The sequence below is a fragment of the Stegodyphus dumicola genome, chromosome 5, assembly GCF_044657685.1.
Source record: "Stegodyphus dumicola isolate Sdum_Otavi_A_Nest chromosome 5, ASM4465768v1".
In the NCBI taxonomy this organism is placed as follows: Eukaryota; Metazoa; Arthropoda; class Arachnida; order Araneae; family Eresidae; genus Stegodyphus; species Stegodyphus dumicola.
Window position 1 is genome coordinate 151,775,703 of NC_140772.1, and position 24,155 is coordinate 151,799,857.

The window sequence follows — 24,155 nt, forward strand, 5'->3', positions numbered from 1 at the left end:
TGATTTAGCCATATTTCAGTGCACAAATTTTTTTAATATACTGGGTGTCCATAATTTACTGATTGAATAAAGATGTTTTAAATAATTCAGAAGAAGAATAAATTTTAAATAATTCAGAAAAACTAATTGAAATTTATTTAGCATTTCAAATATTTTTTTATTAATACACTTCAACATGAGTATCATTATTTGCTTGATGAATGTCGAGTCTGTTCTCAGTTTTCTTTTTTAGATGTTATTTTGCAGAGTTATAATAGCTGCTTCTCTGGTGACTTGATTTTTTTTAATTCTTCAATGCTGTCAATCTCTACAGCATCAACTCAGCTCCTCAGGTATCCCCAGAAATATAAGTCATGGTGTAACATCCAGAGAATGGGTAGACTATAAAATCGGCCTGCTCTACCAATCCAACAATCTAGGAATGTTTCATCAAGGATATCATGCACATGTGTAGCTCAGTGACGTGGCCCCATCTTGTTAGGAAAAAAAAAGTTTCACTGCATTTCTTCCAATTGTGGTACAGCAAACAATTTTTGGCATATCAAAGTAAAACCACAAATTAATTGAAAACTCTGAGAAAAATGGAGGAACCGTTTGCTTTGTTATCAGTTAGTACACATGAAACATTTACTTTAGGGTTAGCTCATTTAAATTCTCTTGTGTAATATGAGTTTTCTGTCCCCCAAATTCTGCAATTGTATTGATTAACATCTTCTGAAATATGTTACTTCGTCACTGAATATGGGTTTCTGAAAAACTGATCATCATTACTGATATAGACAAGTATGTCTGCAGAAAATTCCGTATGAACGATGAAGTTTGATTTGTTGACAAGTCTGCAATTTATACGCAGTCAGTTTCAGTCGTTCTTGAACAACTTTATGGACACAGCCTTCTGTCCAAGAAAAGGACTTTCAGTTGGTCATACAACCATTTGTACACATTTCATGCACTTCTTTGTCCTACGAAAATCCTTTACCTTGCAAATCATCTCTGTGGTTCAAAAAGGTGAAAATCAGAAAGAGCAATAGACAGGTGAAAATCAAAAGGAGCAATAGAGACTATGGGTAAGTTTTGCCAGTACTTCCAAACCCAAATGGTCAGTGGTCATAGGGTATGTGTGGACATGCATTGTCATTCAACAGAACTTTCTTTCATAATAGGCCTGGTGTAAATTTGTTGGACAGCAAATCAGTGTACTTTGTACTGTTTGTACTAATACTGAAGTGTACTAATACACTTCATTCCCAGGTAGTCTTACAGTCTACCTGGGACTTACAGTCTACCTGGGTCTTACAGTCCTTTACCTTGCAAATCATCTCTATGGTTCAAAAAGGTGAAAATCAGAAAGAGCAATAGACAGGTGAAAATCAAAAGGAGCAATAGAGACTATGGGTAAGTTTTGCCAGTACTTCCAAACCCAAATGGTCAGTGGTCATAGGGTATGTGTGGACATGCATTGTCATTCAACAGAACTTTCTTTCATAATAGGCCTGGTGTAAATTTGTTGGACAGCAAATCAGTGTACTTTGTACTGTTTGTACTAATACTGAAGTGTACTAATACACTTCATTCCCAGGTAGTCTTACAGTCTAGATATTTTTAATTCCTTAAAAATAGTTAAAGATTTCTTTGACACAGATGACAGTCTTGAATTTCTTCTACATTGCCAATCCTAGATGTTCCCATATCATAATCTGGTTTTTAGCATATAGTTCATAGCAGAGTTGGGAAAATGTGTAATTGGTGTTTGTAATTGCAATTACATTTTAATTAGATAATGCAATTACTTTGTAAATTGTGAAATCTAATTACAATTACAGTGTAATTTCAGTTATATAATCCAGTTATAGTTACGTTGTAATTATAAATACTTAATTAGGAAAGTGATTGCCTGTAATAATTTCATTTACACAGCCATACATGACAATATATCCATTACTCAAATGGTTTACCATTTTGGATAATAAGTTGTTATGTAATAAAGGATAATCACCTATAAGATAATTATTAGTATTTTCTATCTGCTATTAATTCTGCATGTAATAACAAAATAAATTATGAACTAATCCTTTGTTAAGAACTAAATATATTTTGAGTAAATATATAAAAGAAATATAATTAAAGAGGAATTTATTTACAGGAACTAATTTTGGCTCTTTCATGTAGAACTAAATATCCATAACAATTGTTAAATAAATATGTGTCTATGATGTTTCGAAAGATATGTGGATTTGAATTATTCGATTTTAAGGGAAAGCAAGCAAAGACTGTATGCCTATGGAAAAGAGTGCCTTTGTGGAGGTTTTGTTAAGGGAAATGGTCTTTTTTTTTAATATATAAGGCATAATTTACGAAAGCTTCATTTAGTCTTCCCATTTTTGTAAAGGACTCCATAACAGGCTAAATTAATTTTCATAAACTTATACAACTGAATCCCTGTTTGCCAAAGCTAGTAGAGAAGTTACTGTGGTCCATAATTATACTATTTGTTACATGTATTAAAATTGTTAGCAATAGTCCTAGCTGTAAATTAGTTTATTATTGAATACAACACATATTTTCAATAAATAGTTAAACATTATTTACTTACAAATGAATGCACCTGTAAGTTTTATTTTTGAAAGCTTCAGGTAAAATAAGCATTATTAAGTGCCTGCAGATGACTGTTCCAGAAGATTAGCTTATATGAATTATGGCAAAGCACACAAATGCTATCTGCCTAATGAGAAAGGTGCTTTGTTGAGAAATTTCTAAGGGAAACTTTCTGGTATTCATATTACAGTGGGGAAAACCATGAAAAGGGCTATCCAGCCAGCCTTTATTCATCAAGATTTAAACCATGCTCGAACTAATAATATGAGTGATCTTACCACTCAGCTACTGGTGGATGTTGAATGCAAAAAAATGGCCTTATGTTCCATGCAAGATCATCTTGCATAACTATTGAGTGAATTCTAAATTGAAGTTATGATATTAACTATAAAATAGGGCTTTATTAAATATTTGGTCTACCAGAAAGTTCTGTTCGTTTCTACGGCAACAATTTTCGACACTTAAGTACATGTTCAGCTGTATTTTTTTATCACTTAATGTATGCATACTGACTTAGCAAATTAACTAAAACAAAGTTGGTTCACATTAGTCTTAAGTGTGAAGTGATAATGTACCCATGGCTACTGATAAAGTTCATTTACGCCACTGTATTTTATGTGAATTTCAACAAGGGAGAAATGCTACAAAAGCATGTAGAAATTTATCAAAAGTGTTTGGTGAAGGTATAGTTTCTGATAAGACATGCTGAAGATGGCTCGGAAAATTTGAAACAGGTGATTTCGACTTTTCAAATAACCCACGATCTGGGTGACCATCTTTGAACGACGACGATGTTGTTAAGACTATGTTAGAGTAAAATCCTTTTTTGATAAAATTGAAGATTGCAGAAAGACAGTTCATCAAACCATTCTGGACCATATTCAGAAGACAGGATTGGTGTGGAAATATTGAAGATGGGTGCCACATGAATTATGTCAGAAGAATTTGGATGATCGAGTCCTCATAAGCACATCTCTGCTTGCTTGGAACAAAATCGATCCCTTCTTGAACTGGATGATAACTGGTGATGTAAAGTGGATTATCTACGAAAACATCGTAAGGAAAAGGGAACCCGGAAAACCTAGCCCTTCCACCTCTAAACCAAATTTGACTCTGAATAAGGAGAATGTTGTGTATATGGTGAGACATTTGAGGACAAATACATTATGAGCTTTCAAAACTGAATGAAAAGCTCAATTCGAAGAAGTATTGTCAGCAACTGGATAGTTTAAAGACAACAGTCCAAGAAAAGAGGTCGGCAACGTTCAATAGGAAGGACAATATACTGCGTCATGATAATGCCAGGCCACGTGCTGTTTTGGGGACTCGTTAAAAAATTACAGAACTAGGCTGGGAAGTTCTGTCGCATCCACCATATTCCCCGGACTTAGCACCCTCTGTTTATCATTTGTTTTTGCTCTTACAAAATTTTTTGAAGGGCAAAAATGAAGAAGATATCAAACAAGCACTAGTTCAATTTTTCGCATCAAAAGATACATTTTTCAAAAATGGATTATACAAATTGCTCTCACGTTGGCAAGAAGTCATTAACAATAATGGCAATTATATTATTTAATAAAGTTCATTGACGGTAAGAAAAATTTATATTTTGTTTTACTCCAAAAATGGACAAAACTTTTCGGTACACGGAATATAATCCATGTTTTTAATAAATAGTTAAAACATATTACATATTTTACAAGTGGATGCACCTTCCCAAACTATTTCCGTAGCTTCAGGATAAAATGAGCATAAAAGTTATTAAATGACTCAGGATGAAATTTGCCTGTAGAAAATGGCATAATATTTTATTTGAAACAATCCTGCTTAATAAATGTGTGAAGTGCAACTTATAGTAATGGTAGACTAGAAGAGAAACACGCTAATGTGACAATCAAAAGTGTAAAAACAACCTTGTATTTAGCGAAATACCTAGGTATTTCTTTCTCCTGATGAGGAGGGACCTTTAGCTGCCCTCGAAATCGATTAAGTGTTTCAATATACGCTAAATACAAGGTTGTTTTTACGATTTTGATTATAGTAACGGTATTAACTATGAATAAGGCCTTTATTAAATACTTAGCATATTCGCAATAAATATCTAAAGTAAGTTTTGTGGCAAGAAATATTCTAAATTAAAAAAAGTGACATTTATTAAACAAAAGTACGAGTTCATTGATGCAACAGTGTAATATTGAGTACAGTATAATTGTATGCAGCAAAGTATAATTGAATGCAGTAGTATAGTATAATTTAATGCAGCAAAGTATTTAAGGGCAGGGGTGAATCGCCACAGGCCTCTGATCAGGGAAGTCCTTCACATATTCTTAAGTTTTTATATGTGTCTATATGTAGGAATATAAAAAAGGATGAAAGTAAAAAATGAGTTGCATTAAAAATGTTATTGTGAAAATAGACTTCCAAAAATCAGCCCCTAACTTACATTTTGCTCTAAAGACTTAATCATGTTTCAGTTCCTTGTAAGTGTTCCTTCTTTCGGTTCCTTGTAAGAGAACCATTTCAAAATTGAAGAAGATTAAAAGCAATCTTTGATCAACTATGAGCCAAGTAAGACTTAACAGTTTGGCAATCCTTTTCATTGAAAATAAAGTAGCTAAAAACATTAATTTTGATGAAGTTGTAAAAAAAATTTCAAAACTTACATGCAAAAAAATACTTATATTATATAAAAAAAAAATCGAAGCACCATGAAGGAAGATGATTAAAATGATTAAAAAATCAAGGTCATAGTACCTGTTCATGGTTCACAATCACCCATTGAGTGTTCAAATTAGTTGTTGGTCGAACCACCCCTGGCGGCAGTGCTTGCTTGAATTCGTTGAGGCAAGGAGTGGTAGAGGTTCCTAATGTCATCCTGGGACACATTCTGCCAGGCATTCATCAGTTGTCGCACCAGATCTGCGATATTTTCTGATGCCCGAATCTGGCATCCTACTATGTCCCAGAGATGCTTGATTGGTGAAAGGTCTGATGACCTTGCTGGCTGAGGAAGAGTATCAACCGTACGGAGACAATCCAGAGATATGTGAGTGATATGTGCCCTGGCATTATCTTGTTGGAAAATGGCCTCAGGGTGACTTGCCATGAAGAATAATGAAACCGGCCACAGGATGGTATCAACATATCATTGACCTATTAAAGATGTATGGAGGATGACTAAAGATGACCTGCTGTCATAAGAAATAGCATCCCACACCATTACAGCAGGGGTTATGGCTGTATGCCTTTGTAAAACAAAGGCTTAGGACCGCTGTCCTCGTCCTGTCCAGACACAAACACGGTGATTATCTGCTTCAAGAGTGAAGCAAGATTCATCGCTGAACATTATATGATGCCAGTCTGGTGGCAGCCATTATGATCAACTGCGACACCACCGATGTTTGGGGGTCAAAGGCAAATGTTTTAAAGGCCTTTGTGAGGGTAACCCAGCCTCAGACAAGCACCATGAGATAGTGGACGGTACCACGGGAGGTATAGATGTGGCTGTAGTGTGTTGAATAGTCGACAATGATATCGTTGGGGCAGTTCGGGCCTGGCAAACAATCATTCCATCTCGCCTTGGATTTGTGCTCCTTGGCCTTCCAGAGCCTTCATTCAACCATTGCTGTCAACATCTTTGCAGAACACTGTCTGTACGCTGCAGGTGGCAGGCAGCCTATTGCTTGGTATGACCACCCAGCTTCACGCAACCCTACAATGCAACGACATTTGAAGTCATTTAGTTGTCTGTAAGGTCTTCGATATCATCATAATGGCATCTTTAGTTGCTTCTTTATGGAATTACAATGGCAGCAACAAAAAAAGATAAATTTTCTGCCTTTGTTACTGGTTTTATACTTTTCGAATTGTGCACTAGAAATAAGTGCTATGATCACAATTCCTGTTTATTTGCTTTGAAAGTTTGAACATTTGCATGTTCGATCAAGATGTTTTTGCATACCAAATTTCGTCACGATCGCAAAAGTCCTTCTTGGTGCTTCGATTTTTTTACAAAAGAGTGTATATATATTATTGACAGAAAAACTAGAAAACATTTTTTTAAACATAAAAAATGGTAGATTAATCATCTTTTTTTTAAATATGTTTGCTAAATGTAAGTTATATTTTCTTTAATCTTAAGATTTTTTGTTTTCCAAATCATTTTAGTTAAATAAATGTTAATTATATATTTGTGCTGACATTTTAAATGGTGATAATTATAATGAGAGGGCTCAGGGAGGTTTCTAGGCTGGGAATCGATAACTGTAGGTCTCCCATTGTCTAAGGGTAAGGTTGTCTTCATGGAGGACTTTCTGAGGTAAACTGGTTTGTATTTATGGAAAGAAAAACCACAAAGATACTCAAACATGTAGATTGTTTACTGAAATTCAAATAGAAATAATCAATCTACCACAATTAAAGTAAAAGTCTTAGATATTTGATTATTGCTATGCCAATAAATTTAATTGCTCTTGCAGTTATATTGGAATTCTAAGTGCCATTACAATTGCAATTATAGTTGCATTAATTATAGTTTCAACTATAAAGTAATTACCACCTTTTTCCCGTCAATAAAAGATAGCTTAAATTTTAAAGAGAAATTAAAGATCTTATGCTCTGCTGAAGAACAATATTCTGAGAAACTGATATAAGTGAGAACATGTGAAAGTTTAATTAAGATCTTATATTTTGTGCACTTCCCAAAAGCTACTTGAAGATTATTTCCATTCATACTGTCTGTCAGTTTACGAAGCATGAACATGTCTGCAAATTTTGTTTTCCAAGGACAATATTTTATATCGTAAGTAAAAATAATGTGCATCTGTTAGGGAATAATAAATTGTGAGTACTAGTAAATTTAATTGTAATTCTAGGTAATATATACAGGGTGTTTATAAAGTCCCGGATTCATTTTGATGTTTAATAACTCATAAAAAATAATGAAGATATAAACAAACTTATGGCCTTTAATGATGGAAAACTTGTATATTTTCCTTTTCAGGTTTGAATATCTTTACTTTTGTAAATATCATCTGTGCGTGTGTTTAATTTCAGATAATTTCATTTTCCAGTCTAAATATCTGTACTTTTCTAAATATCGTCTGCTAATTAATTGCATTTTTCTCTTTTGTTTTTGCCATCTTTCTGGCATTGTTAATTGCCATAATGTGCGCATATGGGGATCTGAAAACCCCCATGAATACCATGAGGCACAAAGGCATTCCCCAAAGGTTTATGTGTTGTGTGGACTAATGCACGACCGAGTCATTGGGCCTTTCTTTTTTACAGAAAAAACGGTCTCATCAGTCATATACTTAGACATGTTGAAAAACTTTGTATTTCCACAACTAGAAGATCTTCAGCCACATGTCTTTTTGCAACACGATGGTGCACCACGTCATTGGGGTACCGTCGTTCATAGTTCTTTGAATGACCATTTTACAGGAAGATGGATTGAGCGAGGAGGTCCAATTCCTTGGCCACCCAGATCACCTAATATAACGCCACTAGACTTTTTCCTTTGGGGATTTGTAAAGGACAACATTTACAGAAGGAAAGTGTCAAACATTGATGATCTAAAAGCCAGAATTACAACCACAATAGCCTCTGTGGATGCCAACATGCTTGCTAGTACCTGGCGTAAAATTGAATATCGACTTGATATTCTCTGTGCGATGAAGGGGACACACGTGGAAGTTCATTGACGAGGGTCATGAAACTTTTTGAGTCTATCTAACCATTTATGTTATTAATTTTAATCTATTATTTTATGAGTTATTAAACATCAAAATGAGTCCGGGACTTTATAAACACCCTGTATATTATAACTGTGATTATAATTTTATTGTAGATGCAACTGTAATTATAAATCATGCAATTACATTGTAAATAAATTAACTGCAATTACAATTCTGTTGTAATTGTACAATTTATAATACAATTATGTTAATTAACTGAATTAACTGCAGTTACAATTACATTGTAGTTATACGATTCATAATACAGTTACATTGTAAGTGAAGGATTTCAAATTATAATTATATTGTAATTGTAGCTGCAGTTACATTACAATTGTGAATATAAGTAACTAATTGCATTGTAATTTAATTACTTGTATTAGCAATTGCACTTAATTCAATTATTAATCAGTTACATTGTAATTGAATTATGCCCAATTCTGGTTCACAGTGATGATCCATATTTCACCTCTTGTGATTATTCTAATCAAAACAATTTTTTACCTTCATTATTGCAGCAGTTGAATAAGCAATGGTAAATCCCAATGTGCTTGTGCTGTATGCTAAACCCTATTGGCACTGAAAAGTAATTCAATAGTTTACTGGTAGCATCTCTTGAGCTTGCTGACTCTTTTCTTGCAAGGGTAGTCACATTAAAGACATTCAGATATCCTACATCTTCTTCATGCATCACACTTGTCGAGCCACTTTTCAATCCACTCATACATACTTGTACATGATGGAACACTGTTCCCATACTGTATTGAAAACCTCTAATGAATTTCAACCAGAGAAATTACTACTAGTAAAGACAAAGTAACAATCAAACAAAAAACCAGTGGTTCTCAAAATATAAGTCCTTAGTCACCCAATAAGTTTGGATTAAAAGTTACTATCTTGTAAAGTATAAAGCATATGATTTCAATGCACATTTAAATGGGAGGAAATCAAAATAAAATAGGGCATTTCTCAGAACAGGTGCTTACAGGTAAGGCAAACATAAATGCACAATTGTGATAATTAGTATCAAGTGTGGATTATATCAGATTATTTAACAGAATAAAAATAATCATATAATTTTAATATTACAGTTCAAAGTCTGTAATTCGAACCCATCGGGACTTCGGCGATTCCGGATTAGGGGTTTTTCCGGATTATATATCATTAATTTAAATCTGGCAAGATGGCATGCAGAAATTATACAATTCAAAATATTAAATCGTAATTTATGAAATAAAGAGCAATTATTGTGATGACTTCGTGGTTTAACAAGGCACCATTTAGCAAGACGAAACAAACATTTATTAAATATATGATTCAAAGCATAATATAATAGTTACTCAGAGCAGTACGTCGCTCCTACCGCATAGTAGAATATACTACCTTCCTCTTCCGAGGCTAACATGCAACTCTTAATAAATACATTAACCCTTCTCGGAGAAGAGCTACCTGCGCCAAGCATGCTCTGTTGATCGCCAAACAGTCGCCAGATATCACACCCCCGTCGTAAGATTGTTGTTGATATTATTTACAAATCAATCAGCAATCTGGAAACTAAAATCTAGCAACTGTTTGCGATCAACCTGAAAAAGAGAAAAAACTACATATACTTTAATACATTCTATCCTAATTTTCAAATCTCAATTACTATAGACATTTGCAACATAATACCTACAATTGTACTACAATTTACTGCAAAAACATATATAAACATAAATAAATATAACCAACACATTTTTGTATATAAACATAGATAACTCATTTTTAACTTCACTTGTTCCGAACCTTATTATTATTGTAACAATTTATCAATTCTTAATTCAAAGAAACCAAGTTGATATTTTCTTTTACAAACATGTTTAAAATATACCCTAGTATTATTCCAATGATGACAGTAAAATTATTAAGTTTCTTATATATATATAAAATTATATTCTTAACGTTCTTTTTAATTAATGATGCTGCAGCATGATTTAAATCCTTGGGAGACAAATATCTAAATTTACCACTTACCTCGAATATTTGTTATCCAATAATTTCTCTATATATTTCAAATTACATAAACATCTTATTTGCACAAAATTGTAAAATGATTATGAAAAGCAAAAAAAAAAACTATCTAATTATTAACTATACAAAATGTTAGTGAAGACGAACAGTAAATTAATGTTCAAAGTTCACAGGTGGGAAGTCTGGATAATGCATCCGCGTTTGACAGTTTTTTTCCAGGGCAATGTTCTATTTCGAGATTATATTTCTGCAAAGCTATGGCCCGTCATTGTAATTTGGACGATTGCGGAGCATTTCTTACTATAAAGGCTAGAGGATTATGATCGGTCACAATTTTCACTGATGAACTGAATATCCAAGGTTCAAACTTCTTCAATGCCCATCGGTTCCACCGGATAAAGGTATGGATCCTGTTGCGGACACCTCGAATGCGACGGCCACTGATATGGACCAGGACAATGCTGGGCACGTTCTTACGGAGCTGGAAATTGCTACACTCCGACAAGAAATCGTTGAAGTAGAAAGGAGCATTACTACCTATTACGGAACCATCCGGTACTTATCGGCCAACAGACCAGTCACGGACACGGACTATCATTCGGACATTCTGAAAAAGGAGATAGAAAAGAAGAAGACTCTGCTGGATCAGCTGAGGGGTAAGTTGACTATTGCTCTTTCCCATGCAAGCATTACACAGCCAATCACACAACAGAAACGCAAACCGCGTGATAATTCAGTCAGTGACGACGACACGGAAGGATTCAAAAAACCACACAAAACTGCTAAGGTACCCGTAAATGTTGCACCCAACAGTATACCCACCCAAAACAGCTACACAGCACTCTCGCAACCTGACACCCATTCCACCCAACCCACAACACAAACTAACAGCTCGCAAACACCAGATACAAGACTTCCCCAATATAGCGCACCTACACCAATTATGGTTAAGCCGATAGATGGCGCCACACACAACCAGTGCATCAAGATACTCGCTACACTGACTAATGCCACATTTTACGCCAAAATAAATGGAGAATATCTCAAGTTACTACCATCAACAACAGATGATCACAGACAACTCACCACAGACTTACAAAAACATAACATCGAACATTATATCATTACACCCAAGCACAAACGCCCAATTAAAGTAGTTATCCGAGGCTTACCCATTACCACTGACACACATGAAATTTCCACGGAACTCACACACCTCGGATACAATGTATGCAAAGTAGTACAACTCACAAGATTCAAAACCAAACAACCCATGCCACTATTTCAGATACAACTCATGCCAACACCAAACATCGACAAAATCTACAGTGAAACACACCTAGGTATGTTCATTATCACAATTGAAAAATACATCAACAAAAACATTACACCACAATGCCACAACTGCCAACGCTTTAATCACTCATCAGACAATTGTTTCTTCCTACCTAGGTGTGTTAAATGCGCACAACAACATAAAACAACAGACTGCCCAACACAAGGTAAATTAGATAACCCCACATGCGCAAACTGCCAAAAAAATCATCCAGCTTCCTACCGCGGTTGCGAGAAATTCCCCAAAAACAGAAATACAAATAACTCACCAAAACACACTTTTGCACAAAGCAATAGCACCCCAAATTTCACACAAGGCAGAACATACGCACAAGTCACTTCCAACAATACACAAGACACTAGAAACCAGACACCCAACACTACATCTAACGCGAACATTTTCACCGACATTTTCTCCACACTAAAAGAACTCAATAATATTTTCGGCCACAATAACATATTTAAATTCTTTTCTACTCTCAAAAATAACTTACACCAATTAAAAGCAGCAGATACACCCATGGAAAAACTATTAATTCTATTTACAATATGTGAGGAAGCCAACATCTTTAACTAAAAAAAAAAAAAAAAAAACTCTTGAATTTATCGTTAACCTGTGAGTAAAATACACCTGCTTGCATGAGACCCCTCAGCTCTATTTCCAAATTCCAACTTTTGCTCCCATTGGACATCACCACCCACATGACCTAAAGGTTTCAAGATTTCTCTCCGCCCATCGACGCCGCCCTCTATGCCTCAGCGCAGCGACTTTCAACCTAGGAGTTAGCCTCCGAATACTTCTCCCCAAGTGCAGGTATCGTCAAATTATCTTTCAACTGGACTGTATGTCATCTATGGCTTATCATTCACTCTGCCTACAGACCCATAATCACTCTGCCGAACAACTATGCTCACAAAGTTCGAAAAGTGACGCACCCTCGATCGGGATAGGACCCTTCCGTCCAGGCGCCCGTTGAAACGAACCTGCCGGTTCAAGGATGATACTATAGCTTAAGCTTCACGCTCTATAGTCGGCCAACTCTGTTGAGGTTTCGATAATTTCTTGCTCGCGTAGCAGATGGGAAATTGCTTCTCTCCCCTTTGCTGTGATAAACATGCACCTATTCCGATTTGAGATGCATCAGAATGAATGACAAACGGATCCTGCAGTGTTGGGGTGATCAGCTCCGTTGACATCGCTAATCGTTCCTTCAGTTGTTGAAATGTTGACTCGTGAATTTCTTTCCATTCGAGTATTTCCGGTTGTTTATTTTTCGTGAGTTCTGTGAGTGGGTAGGCGATCTCTGCATACCCTGGGATATAATCGCGATAATAATTACATAGTCCTAACAGACTTTTAAGATCTCTTTTCGTTTTCGGCGTTTCCAGCTTCTTGATTGCCTCTATTTTCTCGGAATCTGGTTGATGTTTTCCTGATCCAATAATGTGTCCTAAATATTTAATTTGAGGTTTTGCAAACGAACATTTCTTCGAATTGATAGTAAATCCAAGTGACTCTAATTTGGTGAAAACTTTATCCAGATGTTGGAGATGACTGTCGAAATCCGTGGAAAATATAGCTATGTCGTCAATATAGGCTCTTGAAAATTGTTGAAATTCTTTCAGCGCGTTATTCATTACTCTCTGAAAAGTTGCTGCTGCGTTCCTTAATCCAAAGGGTAGCACTTTAAACTGATATTGACCTCGATGAGTTTTGAAGGATGTGTACTCTTTACTTTGTTCCTCCATGGGAATTGCCCAATATCCTTTCAGCAAATCCAAAGTTGTTATGACGTTGGCTCTTCCTATACTGTACATTAAATCAATGGCATTTTGCATAGGAAAGTCATCTGGCTTCGTCACTGCATTCAAAGCTCGATAATCTAAGCACAATCTGATATCTCCATTTTTTTTGCTTACACAAACTACTGGATGAGCTATTTCTGCATTACTTTCTTCTATTAGTCCCGATTTCAATAATTCTTCTACTTCTTCATCGACCTTGGGTTTCAATGCTTCAGGAATCCTATAAATGTAAGGTTTCTTCCTCTCCATATTGGGTATTAATCTAATTTTATGAGCTTCAACTTTAGCTATTTTCAGCTTTCCGGTGAATAGTGCTCGGTGTTTGTTGATAAGAGCTATCAATTTTCTTCTCTGCTGCGGATTCAAATTTTCTAAATTCAGATTTGCATCTATTTTAAAATCTTCCAGGGGGTCGAGAGATCTTTTCCTGGTAAAGTTATAATTTCTCCAAATTCTTCTTCATTTTCAAACATCACTCCAACTGCAATGACACTAGCTTGGAATTTTCTAATTTTATTTGCATGAACATGTTTGATCTTTCCATCAGGTAGTTTTACTTTATAGGAATGAGGTGGGCAATGATTCACGATTTCTCCTGGACCAGTCCATTGTGCATAGAGCTTGTTATGTGAATCTGGTATGAGTAAATAAACTTGTTCTCCGATTTTGAAATTTTTTGGTATTGATCTCCGATTAAAGTAGTCAGCATATTTTTGTTGTTTATCACTTGCAATTAAATTGGCTTGTTCTAACCTTATTTTTAAAAGCTGTAAGTAATCCACTGCCGATTCACTTAGATTAGGTGGTATAGGTATTTCTCCTGACCATGAAGACTTCAGTACTGCTAAAGGACCTCTTGGTTGTCTTCCATACATCAGCTGAAATGGTGAGACACCCGTGGTGCAGTTTGGTACTTCTCTGTATGCAAAGAGCAGGTATGGGATGTGCTTATCCCAATTCGAAGGATCAGTCCTGATGACATGATGTAACATTTGCTTGAAGGACTTGTTCCATCTTTCTACTAATCCATTTAAAGCACTGTAAGCAGGTGTAGAGAACCTAGGGTGAGAACCTAGTCTTTTCTGGAATTCTTTAGTTAATTTTGAAACAAAGTTACTTCCGTTGTCACTAGCTATTGTATTAGGGATTCCTGTTCTCATGAAAATCTCCAAAAGCGCGTCGCAAGTGGCTTTTGCTGTCAAACTTCTCGGTGGAATGGCTTCTGGCCATCGGGAATGTTGATCTACCAGACATAACACATATTTATGTTTCCTAGCAGAGGGAAGTTCTATAGGTCCAATAACGTCGATGTTAACTGTTTCGAAAGGTAATCCTGGCCTTCTGACCGGTGTGATGGGAATCTTGTCAGATCGCTTTTCTGGACTTTTCAACTGACAATCTTTGCACGTTTTACAAAAGGTTTCGACATCTTGTGCTAATCCAGGCCAATAAAATGAATATCGTATTCGCTCCTTTGTTTTTCTTATTCCAAGATGTGCACCGAAAATGGAACTATGTGCTAATTCCAACACTTGCGCTCTTCTACTAAGTGGAAGCACTAACTGAAAAACAGTCTGTCCTAATATTTTTTCTTGGTGATGTAAAAGATGATCAATAAATAAATAATTTCCTTTTTTTTCTATTGCTAGCTTCAATGCTTCTCTCAGCGACGGACAGTTAGCTTGCTCTTCGTGAAGGCGTTCAGCAGACGATAAGTCTGTGTTTACATAAACACTCGCCTTCTCCCCTTCGTTTTTCTCCTCCATAAGCGTTAGCAGGGGGAATCGACGCCGTCGTTTGACTGTGCATTGGCGAATAAACTTCCGAGCGTTTTCGCTTCCATAATTATTTCTTTCTGCGTTTGGTTCTTCTGCCGCAGGATTAATCAACAGTTCGTATATTTCTGGAGTTATTAGGCAAGGCACATTTAGCTTATCAGTCACTGCAATTAATGTATCCACAAAATTAAATATATTGCTTCCATGATCTTTATGGTAAATAGGTACACGGCAAACTTTTGCTTCAATTGGTTGTCCAAAAGCAGGTGTTAGCAATATTTTACCTCCTTCTCTCTCCTCTAAATTTGGAATGAGCGATGAATGTACGATCGTTATCTGCGTTCCAGAGTCTACGATAGCTTCGATTTTCTCAGCGTTGATAAAAATATCTACTTTTTGCAGTGGTTGAACGATGCGTTCTGCGAATTCGGATCGTAGATGGGATGAGTCTACTTTAGCTACGATGGCTTCTTCTTTTGATGTTCTGTTTGAATTTTTTTTTTTTTTGAGCTTTGGAATCATCCTTTCTCTTCTTATTTACTGCAGTTTCGTTCTTTCTTCTTTTGTCTAAGCAATCTCTTGCGATGTGTTGATAATTTCCACAAATATAACATTCTTTTCTTCTCGCATAAGATCTTTCGTGTTTTGGATATTCTTTTCTCATGGGTGGCGGAATATATTTGTCTTGTGCACATGTCGTATCCAGGAATCTCGGTGATCACTTAATTCCATTTCGAACTTCGTCGAAAGATTTTCCTTTGGCCGTGAAATAAATATCACATTCTGTAGCTAATTCTTGAGGCTTCAGCCATTTATTTCCTTGGCGTATTGTGACGTGTGCAGCTGTTTCTTCATCTAAAGCTTGGAATAATTTATCGGAAATAATTAACTCCTTGAGTGTTTCGAAATCCTTTATTTCTCTTGACTTGCAGTAATAGTCCCATGTAGCTGTTAGTCTTGAAGCGAACTGGATATGCGTTTCGCCGGAATAACGTTTAGTTTTTCTGAAGTTTTCTAAACAGGTTTGAGGAGTAGGTTGATATTCCTTCAGAACAAGAGTTTTCACTTTTTCGTAATTTTGCAGATCTTCCTCCTTTATATAAACAAGAACATCTGAAGCTTTTTCTCCAATTAATTTCAATAATATTTCTGATTTGTATTCTTCGGGAACCTTCTTGTGCTTAAATGCTCTTTCGATAGAATCGAAAAATATATTCCATTTTTCTGCTCTCTTCGGTACTGGTATAGTCAGTGTTTCTACTCCTTTGATCAGCTTGTCCAGGGAAATTTCGGTTTCTCGTTCTGTGTTTTGGATTAAAGGTGTTGGACTTCTACTTCCTTCATTTTGAGTTGCTCGAATCTTCGCTAATTCTATTTTGTGTTCTCTTTCTGTTCTTATTCTTTCTTCTTCCATTTGCATTCTTTCCATTTCTTCTTTTCTTTTTCTATTCTCCACTGTAGTAATCAGAATTTCTTTCACGAAATCAGCATCTTCGATGTATTCCTTGCTATTCTGGAGTTTGTGTTTCAGTTCTACCAGCTTCAAATCTTGAGATGGTTCTTCGCCAATTTCCAATAGAACTGTTACTAAATCCTCTTTCTTTGCGTTTTTGAACATTTTCTTCTATTTTCCTTTAGAATCAAGCCTTTCAAACTCTTGATTAAATAATTCTCACGTTTCTACTCCCTTTTGCAAAAGCGCGCTTCTTTAGTGGATTAGGCTTAACTTTACTTCTCTTTCGTTTTCAACGCTCTAAGCTTCTAACCTCTCTGGTTTTCTCGTAAGAGAGCGTGTTGTGATGACTTCGTGGTTTAACAAGGCACCATTTAGCAAGACAAAAAAAACATTTATTAAATATATGATTCAAAGCATAATATAATAGTTACTCAGAGCAGTACGTCGCTCCTACCGCATAGTACAATATACTACCTTCCTCTTCCGAGGCTAACATGCAACTCTTAATAAATACATTAACCCTTCTCGGAGAAGAGCTACCTGCGCCAAGCATGCTCTGTTGATCGCCAAACAGTCGCCAGATATCACAATTATGATCTAAAGGGTATCAAAATTTACAAAAAAAAAAGCTTTATTTATTTGTTTACTTTATTAAACATTTCTTTTAATGTAAGTTGTTTAAGTTGCTTTGTTTTTTGTTCTAATTCTTTCTTTTTAATTCTATAAACAGACATACTTTCTTGTTCAGTTACAAAGTTCTACTGTTCAAGTCCTGTAATTGCTCTGTCGAGAATACCGACTAACTTGTCAATTGAATTTTTTTTGTTTTCAATAACCTCTCTGTCACTTCACTATCGGAAGCGCATGGGTAAACGCTTTACGCGCATGCGTAAGTTTCTGGTTTGAGGTCCACATTATAGGTCATTCCGGATAATGGACGTGTGGATTATGGACTTTGTACTGTACTAATAATAATAATAACAATAATTTAAAGCATGCTATTCACATATACAACTTCAACATTATAAAAAAAATTGAAATAATTTTACTTCCTTTTATTTTTATGATTGTCATTCATTATGAATTTAATCCTTTAGAGCTGCAAGATTTCTTTCAAATTATCTAGCAATTCCTATTACCTTAATTCATTAGGATAATAAGCTGCCATAATTTGATTCACTATTTCATAGCTTGTGTTTTACATAAGATTGTGACAAAATAATGAAATAAATACATTTGATGGTTTATAAACATAACAGATGTTGCCAGTGGAGATAATATTGCAGTCAAGCAGAAACACAATGGTTTTCAAAATTTAAGTTACATTAAAATTAAAGTTACATTTCATAAGTCTAAAGTAGTACTTATTTCTTATTTTTATTTTTAAAAAACTCATTGATGTTTGAAGTATCGTTTTTCAGACCTGCCTTCAAGAATACAGCTGAAATTTGTGATGTTTAATAACCTATGTTCTTATCCAACCTACATGCTACATTTCAAATTGACTTATTAGTATTTGGTGATTGAGTAATAAACACATATTAGTAAAGCTTCTTTTAAAAATGCTTAGCATATTATTTTCATTCTTTTGCGATCATGACAATCCATATTTGCACCTATTTCCTCATAAAATATACTAGATCAAAATTGTGAATTAAGGTTAATCTTTCAAAGTAACATAATAACTCATAAATGATTTGGGTTTTGTTTCACTGATTATGGCAAAGCACACTACGGCTATTTGCCTAAGAGGAAGGATGCCTTTGTGGAGGACTTTATAAGGGAAACTGGCCTGTATACATATTGCACATGGAGAAAACCATGAAAATACTTATACAGCCAGCCCGTTTGCCTGGAATCAAACCAAGGTCGGAACTACCAATGTTCAGGGATTTTACCACTCAGCCTGTTGCATAATCGAGAAAATATTGTTAAGAATTTTATTATTACTATTTTTATTATTATTGTCTATTTTTCAAAAGTGTGTTTTTGTTTTATTATTGTGTGAAGTTGTAACTATATGTCTTTTCTTGTGTGGCAACAACGCTTCTGTAATTCTTCAATTTGAACTTGTGTGCCAAGTTTGATGGCGTAATGCTCTGGTGAAAGCGTCGATTGATTGTGTAGATGAAACATGTTGTTTCAGAACGTTATTTCTTTAAAATATGTAAAATAAATGTTTTGTTTTCTGAACTCGGATTATGCAAATGTTATTTAGTTTCAACACAGCCTCTGGAACTCATAAATGAATAATCACATATTGAAACAAACAGTGGCAGATTAATAATTTATTAATAACGAGTACTTTTGATTTTGCTACATCATACAAAGGAAAATAAAAAACCACCCTATTCCATCACCAGAAATTATGATGTTTATTACCCATTTAGATAAAAATATTTTGCACTTGGCAGCTGAGGAAGTTTGTTCTGTAATTAAACTATCAAAACTAATCCTGCAAAATTTACAAACATAATGCTGATTCTTGTTGTTTGACTTCTCAAATAGTTTATAATATATAGGCTCTGTGTATTTACAACCAATAATGATAACAGATAGCTAAACTCTGCACCTTTAAAAATTAACTATAGCATTCAAATTAATCTTCTTCCTCTAATTTTACTTTTGACGCTATATAACAATCAAAAATGCAGAATAACAATAAAATAATTAGACCAAAAAAAGAAGCCAAATCACTTATCCTTAATCTGCAATCAAATGCAAGTACCAGTTTTTGAAACCTTTTCTGAGCATTTATAAGCATTCAGAAAATGTGCAAGATTTCTGAAGCAGAAAACTGCTTGGTAGAATCCTCAATATAAAATTTTCTAAACATTTTGAACTAATTTTAAAATTTAAATTATGAGATATATATATTCTTATGCATGAACATACTATTAAGACATAAAAATGTAATGTTTTTATGCATTTAAATATGATTACAATATATTACATATTGGTAAGCTTTAAAACAGTGCTGTATAGACAATAGTGATTACATTTACATTTTTCAGTACTTGCATATTAATGCTACCACATTGGCAGAATTTGGCGATTTTTGGCACATGAAAAGGTAAAAGTTAGTTGTTTTTTTGGCTTTTTTTTTTTTTTTTTAGAAAGATTCTTAAACTATTGATATTAACTATGTTTGTAAACACTGTCAACATATGAAAAGAAAACATACTTTAGCAATTCAAAATACAAATTTGAATTATTAAATAAGGATTCATGAGAAAAAAAAACACTTATATTGTTTCTCAAATTTTTTTGTGTTGTTCTGCTGATGTACAAAGTTATCTGTTTTCACTTAAAAAAACATCAGAGAACTGTATAAACTCGGCTTCATGCAACGCTCAGATATCGAGGAAACACATTTCCTTTTATGCCCTTTAAAAAAATTTTAGAAAAATTATGCATTCGTGTAGCTTTTTCCATTGCTGGCAACTTCCACAAGCTCATATTTTGTAACTAAGTTTAAGGTAAAAAATATAATGATTTGTTTACAAAAACCACTGGAACTTTGAATCAACAAAAAATAATGTATATGAAATATGAAAACAGCGGTATGGCCTGACTGAATGATTGTTATCGGCATGGTTTTCAGAATAGCTATGCACGTAGTTGGCAAATTCTGAAAATTTAAGACTCGCCTTTGTGCAACCCTTGGCTATCGAAGAAATGTGTTTCCTTTATTCCTTACATTAATTTAGAAAATTTTCAGCAAAATTCTGTATTTCTTGGAGAAATTTTACCACAGTTTTTTTTCTCATTGCCAACTTCTACACATTGCATTTTAAAAATAAATTTAAGGAAAAAATACCATGATTTATTTATAAAAACCATTGGAACTTTGAATACAACAAAATAAGAATGCATATTAAAATGGCGGCATGGATTTGATAAAATGAGGATTGTTATGAGCATGGTTGCCAGAGTTTGCCACATTCTCAAAATTCGGCAACTTCTATTAAGGTGGTTGCATTAATACATAAGTATCCATTTTTCTGTGGATTTTGATATCACTTTGCCTAGAATTGCCTCAATTAAATTATTCAATCAGCAATAAACCATATAAAGACTGTCTCATTAAGTTTCATCTCAATTCTGATTGCAAGGTACTAATTGATGGTATCTGACAAAATGGAATCCAAAGACTTTAATCTGAACCTTTTAACAGTAATCAGCTTTTGCTAACTGCAACAGAGATCACATGCAAGGGTTCTACTATAAAAAATGATTTCAAATATTAACATAAACTGAAAAATCAAAAATGTTCTCTATTTAGACTTAACAGAAAAATAAATCCTCAGAAATATTAAAATTAATAGTTTACATTAATCCATAATAGTATTTTTATATATGTTAAGTAACACTAGTAAAATTCAATAATTATAAAAAAAATAAATAAATTACTTCACATAATCAATATCTTACATTCACTCTGCTGAACATGGATGATGAAAAAATACTGGATAGAAATTATTTGCATATTTCTGATTGTAATAAAATGAATTTGCTACAAGAGCTATATTTTACAGAGTGTTAGGTTAATTATATTAGACAATTTAATAGCTATCTTTTTTAAGATACAGAAGTTCTTCATGAAGGCATTTCTGCAGGAGACTGAATACAAGAAAAACAGCCAGTTCATTTTCTTGCTAATAAAGAAACCAAGACAGAATTATCAGCATTTTTTAATTAAGAAACTCATTTTTTTAATACTGTATTTAGAATACAAGAAAAAAAAATGTATGACTTCTTGAAATTCATGATTGGCATGCATGCTAAATACTTCAAAATGTCTAGTGTAAATTCTGATGACTAACATATATCTTATGACAGTATGTGATTTATTACTTTGTAATATAAAATAATTAATTTCATAGTTGTGATTTATATAACGTTAGAGTTCTTAAATAAATAATTTAGCCTAGGCACTAATATCTAGTTATTTATGCTAATTAATGCTGTTTCACTCCTTCACTATTAAGTAATTGTTTAAATAGCATTTAATATCTCAGCAACAATATGATATCATAAACTCTGTTGGAAATAAAGTGACATGAAAAGAAAATTTTAATAAACTGATGATTACACTAATTCTTCAGACAATATAATCTGTTTTTCATTACTTCTTCTGCATTTCATTAAAACAATGTATAACAAATATAATAAACAAATACGGAACAAGTTTTTAAATAAGATACCTTAACATATCACATGTTTCAAAGCATTTTGATTAATTTTTAATGTTAAATATTAACATATAATAAAAGAGAATTCTCAGACAGTGTTGGAATCAGAATGTTTTGTGATATGTTCAGTGAGATAAGCTTTCCTTGAGAATCCCTTTTTACATATACTGCATTTGTAGGGCTTTTCTCCGGTATGGCTCACTAAATGTTTATTTAAATCACTTTTCTGTGAAAAGGATTTTTTACAAATACTACAGTTATGTGGTTTTTCTCCAGTATGAGTCCCAAAATGCCTTTGTAATGATGATAGCTGAATAAATTTTTTACAACAAATGTAACAAGTATGTGGTTTTTCTCCAGTATGAATCATAGAATGATCTCTTAGATGTACACGTTGCTTAAAACTTTTGTTACAAACATTGCAAACATGTGGTTTGATTTTATCATGACTCAACAGATGATGACTAAGCCGGTTTTTTAGGAAAAATCCTTTGCCACAAATTTCACAGACAAAAGGTTCTTCGCCTATGTGAGTGTTATGATGCATTTTCAATTCTTCCAATGTAGAAAATTCTGAAGCACATACTTTACAAACATTTTTTTTCTTGGTATGTATCATTAAATGCTTTTGTAACGCATGATTAGCAAAAAATTTTTTATCACAGTAACTACATTCACAGAGTTTTCTATTTTCGTGTTTGATGGAATGCTTTTTAAGACTTTGTTTCATATGAAACTGTCTATCGCAGACATTACATTTATATTGTTTTAACTGAATGTGCATCAGAAAATGATCATTAAGGTGTGATTTCTGAGCAAATCTTTTGTCACAAATCGCACATGCATGGGGTCTTTCTCCAGTATGAACCATATAATGTTTTTTAAGATCAGATTTTTGTGCAAATCCCTTTTCACAGATATCGCAAATATTTGGCTTAAACCCGGCATGACGGCGGTAGTGCTTATTTAAATCACTTCTCTGAGTAAAACGTTTACTACAAATATCACAGACATGAGGCTTTTTACCGGAATGTATTAATGAGTGAATCTGCAAAGTATATTTACGTGAAAACGTTTTCTGACAGACGTTACATATGTGAGTTGGACAGTTTAAATGCGAAGCACAGTGTTTTTTTAAAAGATCAATACCCGAAAACTTTTCGTTACAAATATTGCAGGTAAGTGCAAACTGTACTTCTGGCTTCTCATCATTTGTTATGCACTCCATCGGACAAAGTACAGATATATTTGGTGTTGCATCCACTAAGTCTTTCTGCCCACAGGGCGAAAAATTAAGTTTAGCTGCGAATAAGAAGGTGGGAACAACGATGCTGTTCTAACTTCCATGGGTGCGAAGTAAGGCTCCTCTAAGGGGCGAATTCAAGTGCAACGCTTATCATGGTAATCGCACTTGCATTGCAAAACCGAATTCAAGTGCAACGCTTTTCGGACACGCCTACTGAAAATACGTCACTGCCATAGAGGAATTTTGCGGCTACTCCTGACCTGCCGCAAACTCTTAACAGCGACTGTAAACAAGATGGCTGAAGTGATTTTACTCAAACGTTTAAGAAATCGGAGAAATGCTGATCGAATTCCTTGGCATTTAAGAGACAGTCGTAATGCTTTTGAAATGTCGGAGCGTGAATTCCTCAGTTGATTCAGATTAAATCGGTTTGCTTCAATGAATTGAAACCTTTTCTGAAGGCAACTGCCAATGGATATTCTTTTCGAAAGCAGGTTTGTTTTTACTTCAGATTATGAAAACTAAAATACTTCTGGAAATGTTTCCGAATCAAAGACTATGCTTAAATGACCTATTTGAGAATATTATATATTTTTATACGTAAACACACAAATTTTTAATGTTATTGTATCAGGATTCTTTCTTTTTCATCCCGTTTTTTTTTTTCTTAGTAATGATCGAAATCGTTAATTACTTCGAATTTTGGAATGCAGTAATAATATCACCATTAATTTATTGTTTTAATTACTCTAAAACGTAATCTCGGAGAAATTGTTTTTCTAACAGAAATTATGCATATGCCTGTCTTTGAGATATATATATATATGTATATATTTGGGATTAGTTTTTTGGAATATTATATATTTTTTCATGGTTTTAGATACGTGCATTTAATTTACATATGCTAGAATTTCAGTGATATAGTAAATTAGTTTGCAGCAATAATTAATCTTTGATATGTATGCAATTAAAATTTCATAATTTAAATTAACTTTA

The 24,155-nt window shown here is 33.9% G+C and overlaps 1 protein-coding gene across 2 annotated transcripts; it reads right to left on the bottom strand.

The window, feature by feature from the left end:
* Positions 1 to 132: 132 nt before the first annotated feature.
* LOC146997295 (uncharacterized) lies at positions 133 to 11,464 on the bottom strand. Of its 2 annotated transcripts, XM_085817237.1 has the most exons (3): positions 9,674 to 11,464; positions 8,838 to 9,091; positions 133 to 473 (listed from the first exon to the last, which is right to left on the bottom strand). In XM_085817237.1, the coding sequence occupies exons 1-3, from the start codon at positions 9,793 to 9,795 to the stop codon at positions 439 to 441; spliced, it is 411 nt and encodes a 136-aa protein (XP_085673363.1). In that variant the 5' UTR covers positions 9,796 to 11,464; the 3' UTR covers positions 133 to 438. The 2 variants fall into 2 exon arrangements, 1 of the variants encoding a protein (XP_085673363.1); XR_015041299.1 differs by lacking the exon at positions 8,838 to 9,091.
* Positions 11,465 to 24,155: the final 12,691 nt, after the last annotated feature.

Coding starts and splice junctions, on each gene's coding strand:
- LOC146997295 (XM_085817237.1), bottom strand. CDS start 9,795: ATGCTTGGCGCAGGTAGCTCTTCTCCGAGAAGGGTTAATGTATTTATT. Junction 9,092..9,673: donor GGAGCGACGTACTGCTCTGA/GTAACTATTATA, acceptor TTTTCAATACAG/TATGGGAACAGTGTTCCATC. Junction 474..8,837: donor CAACTGCTGCAATAATGAAG/GTAAAAAATTGT, acceptor TTTCCTAACAAG/ATGGGGCCACGTCACTGAGC.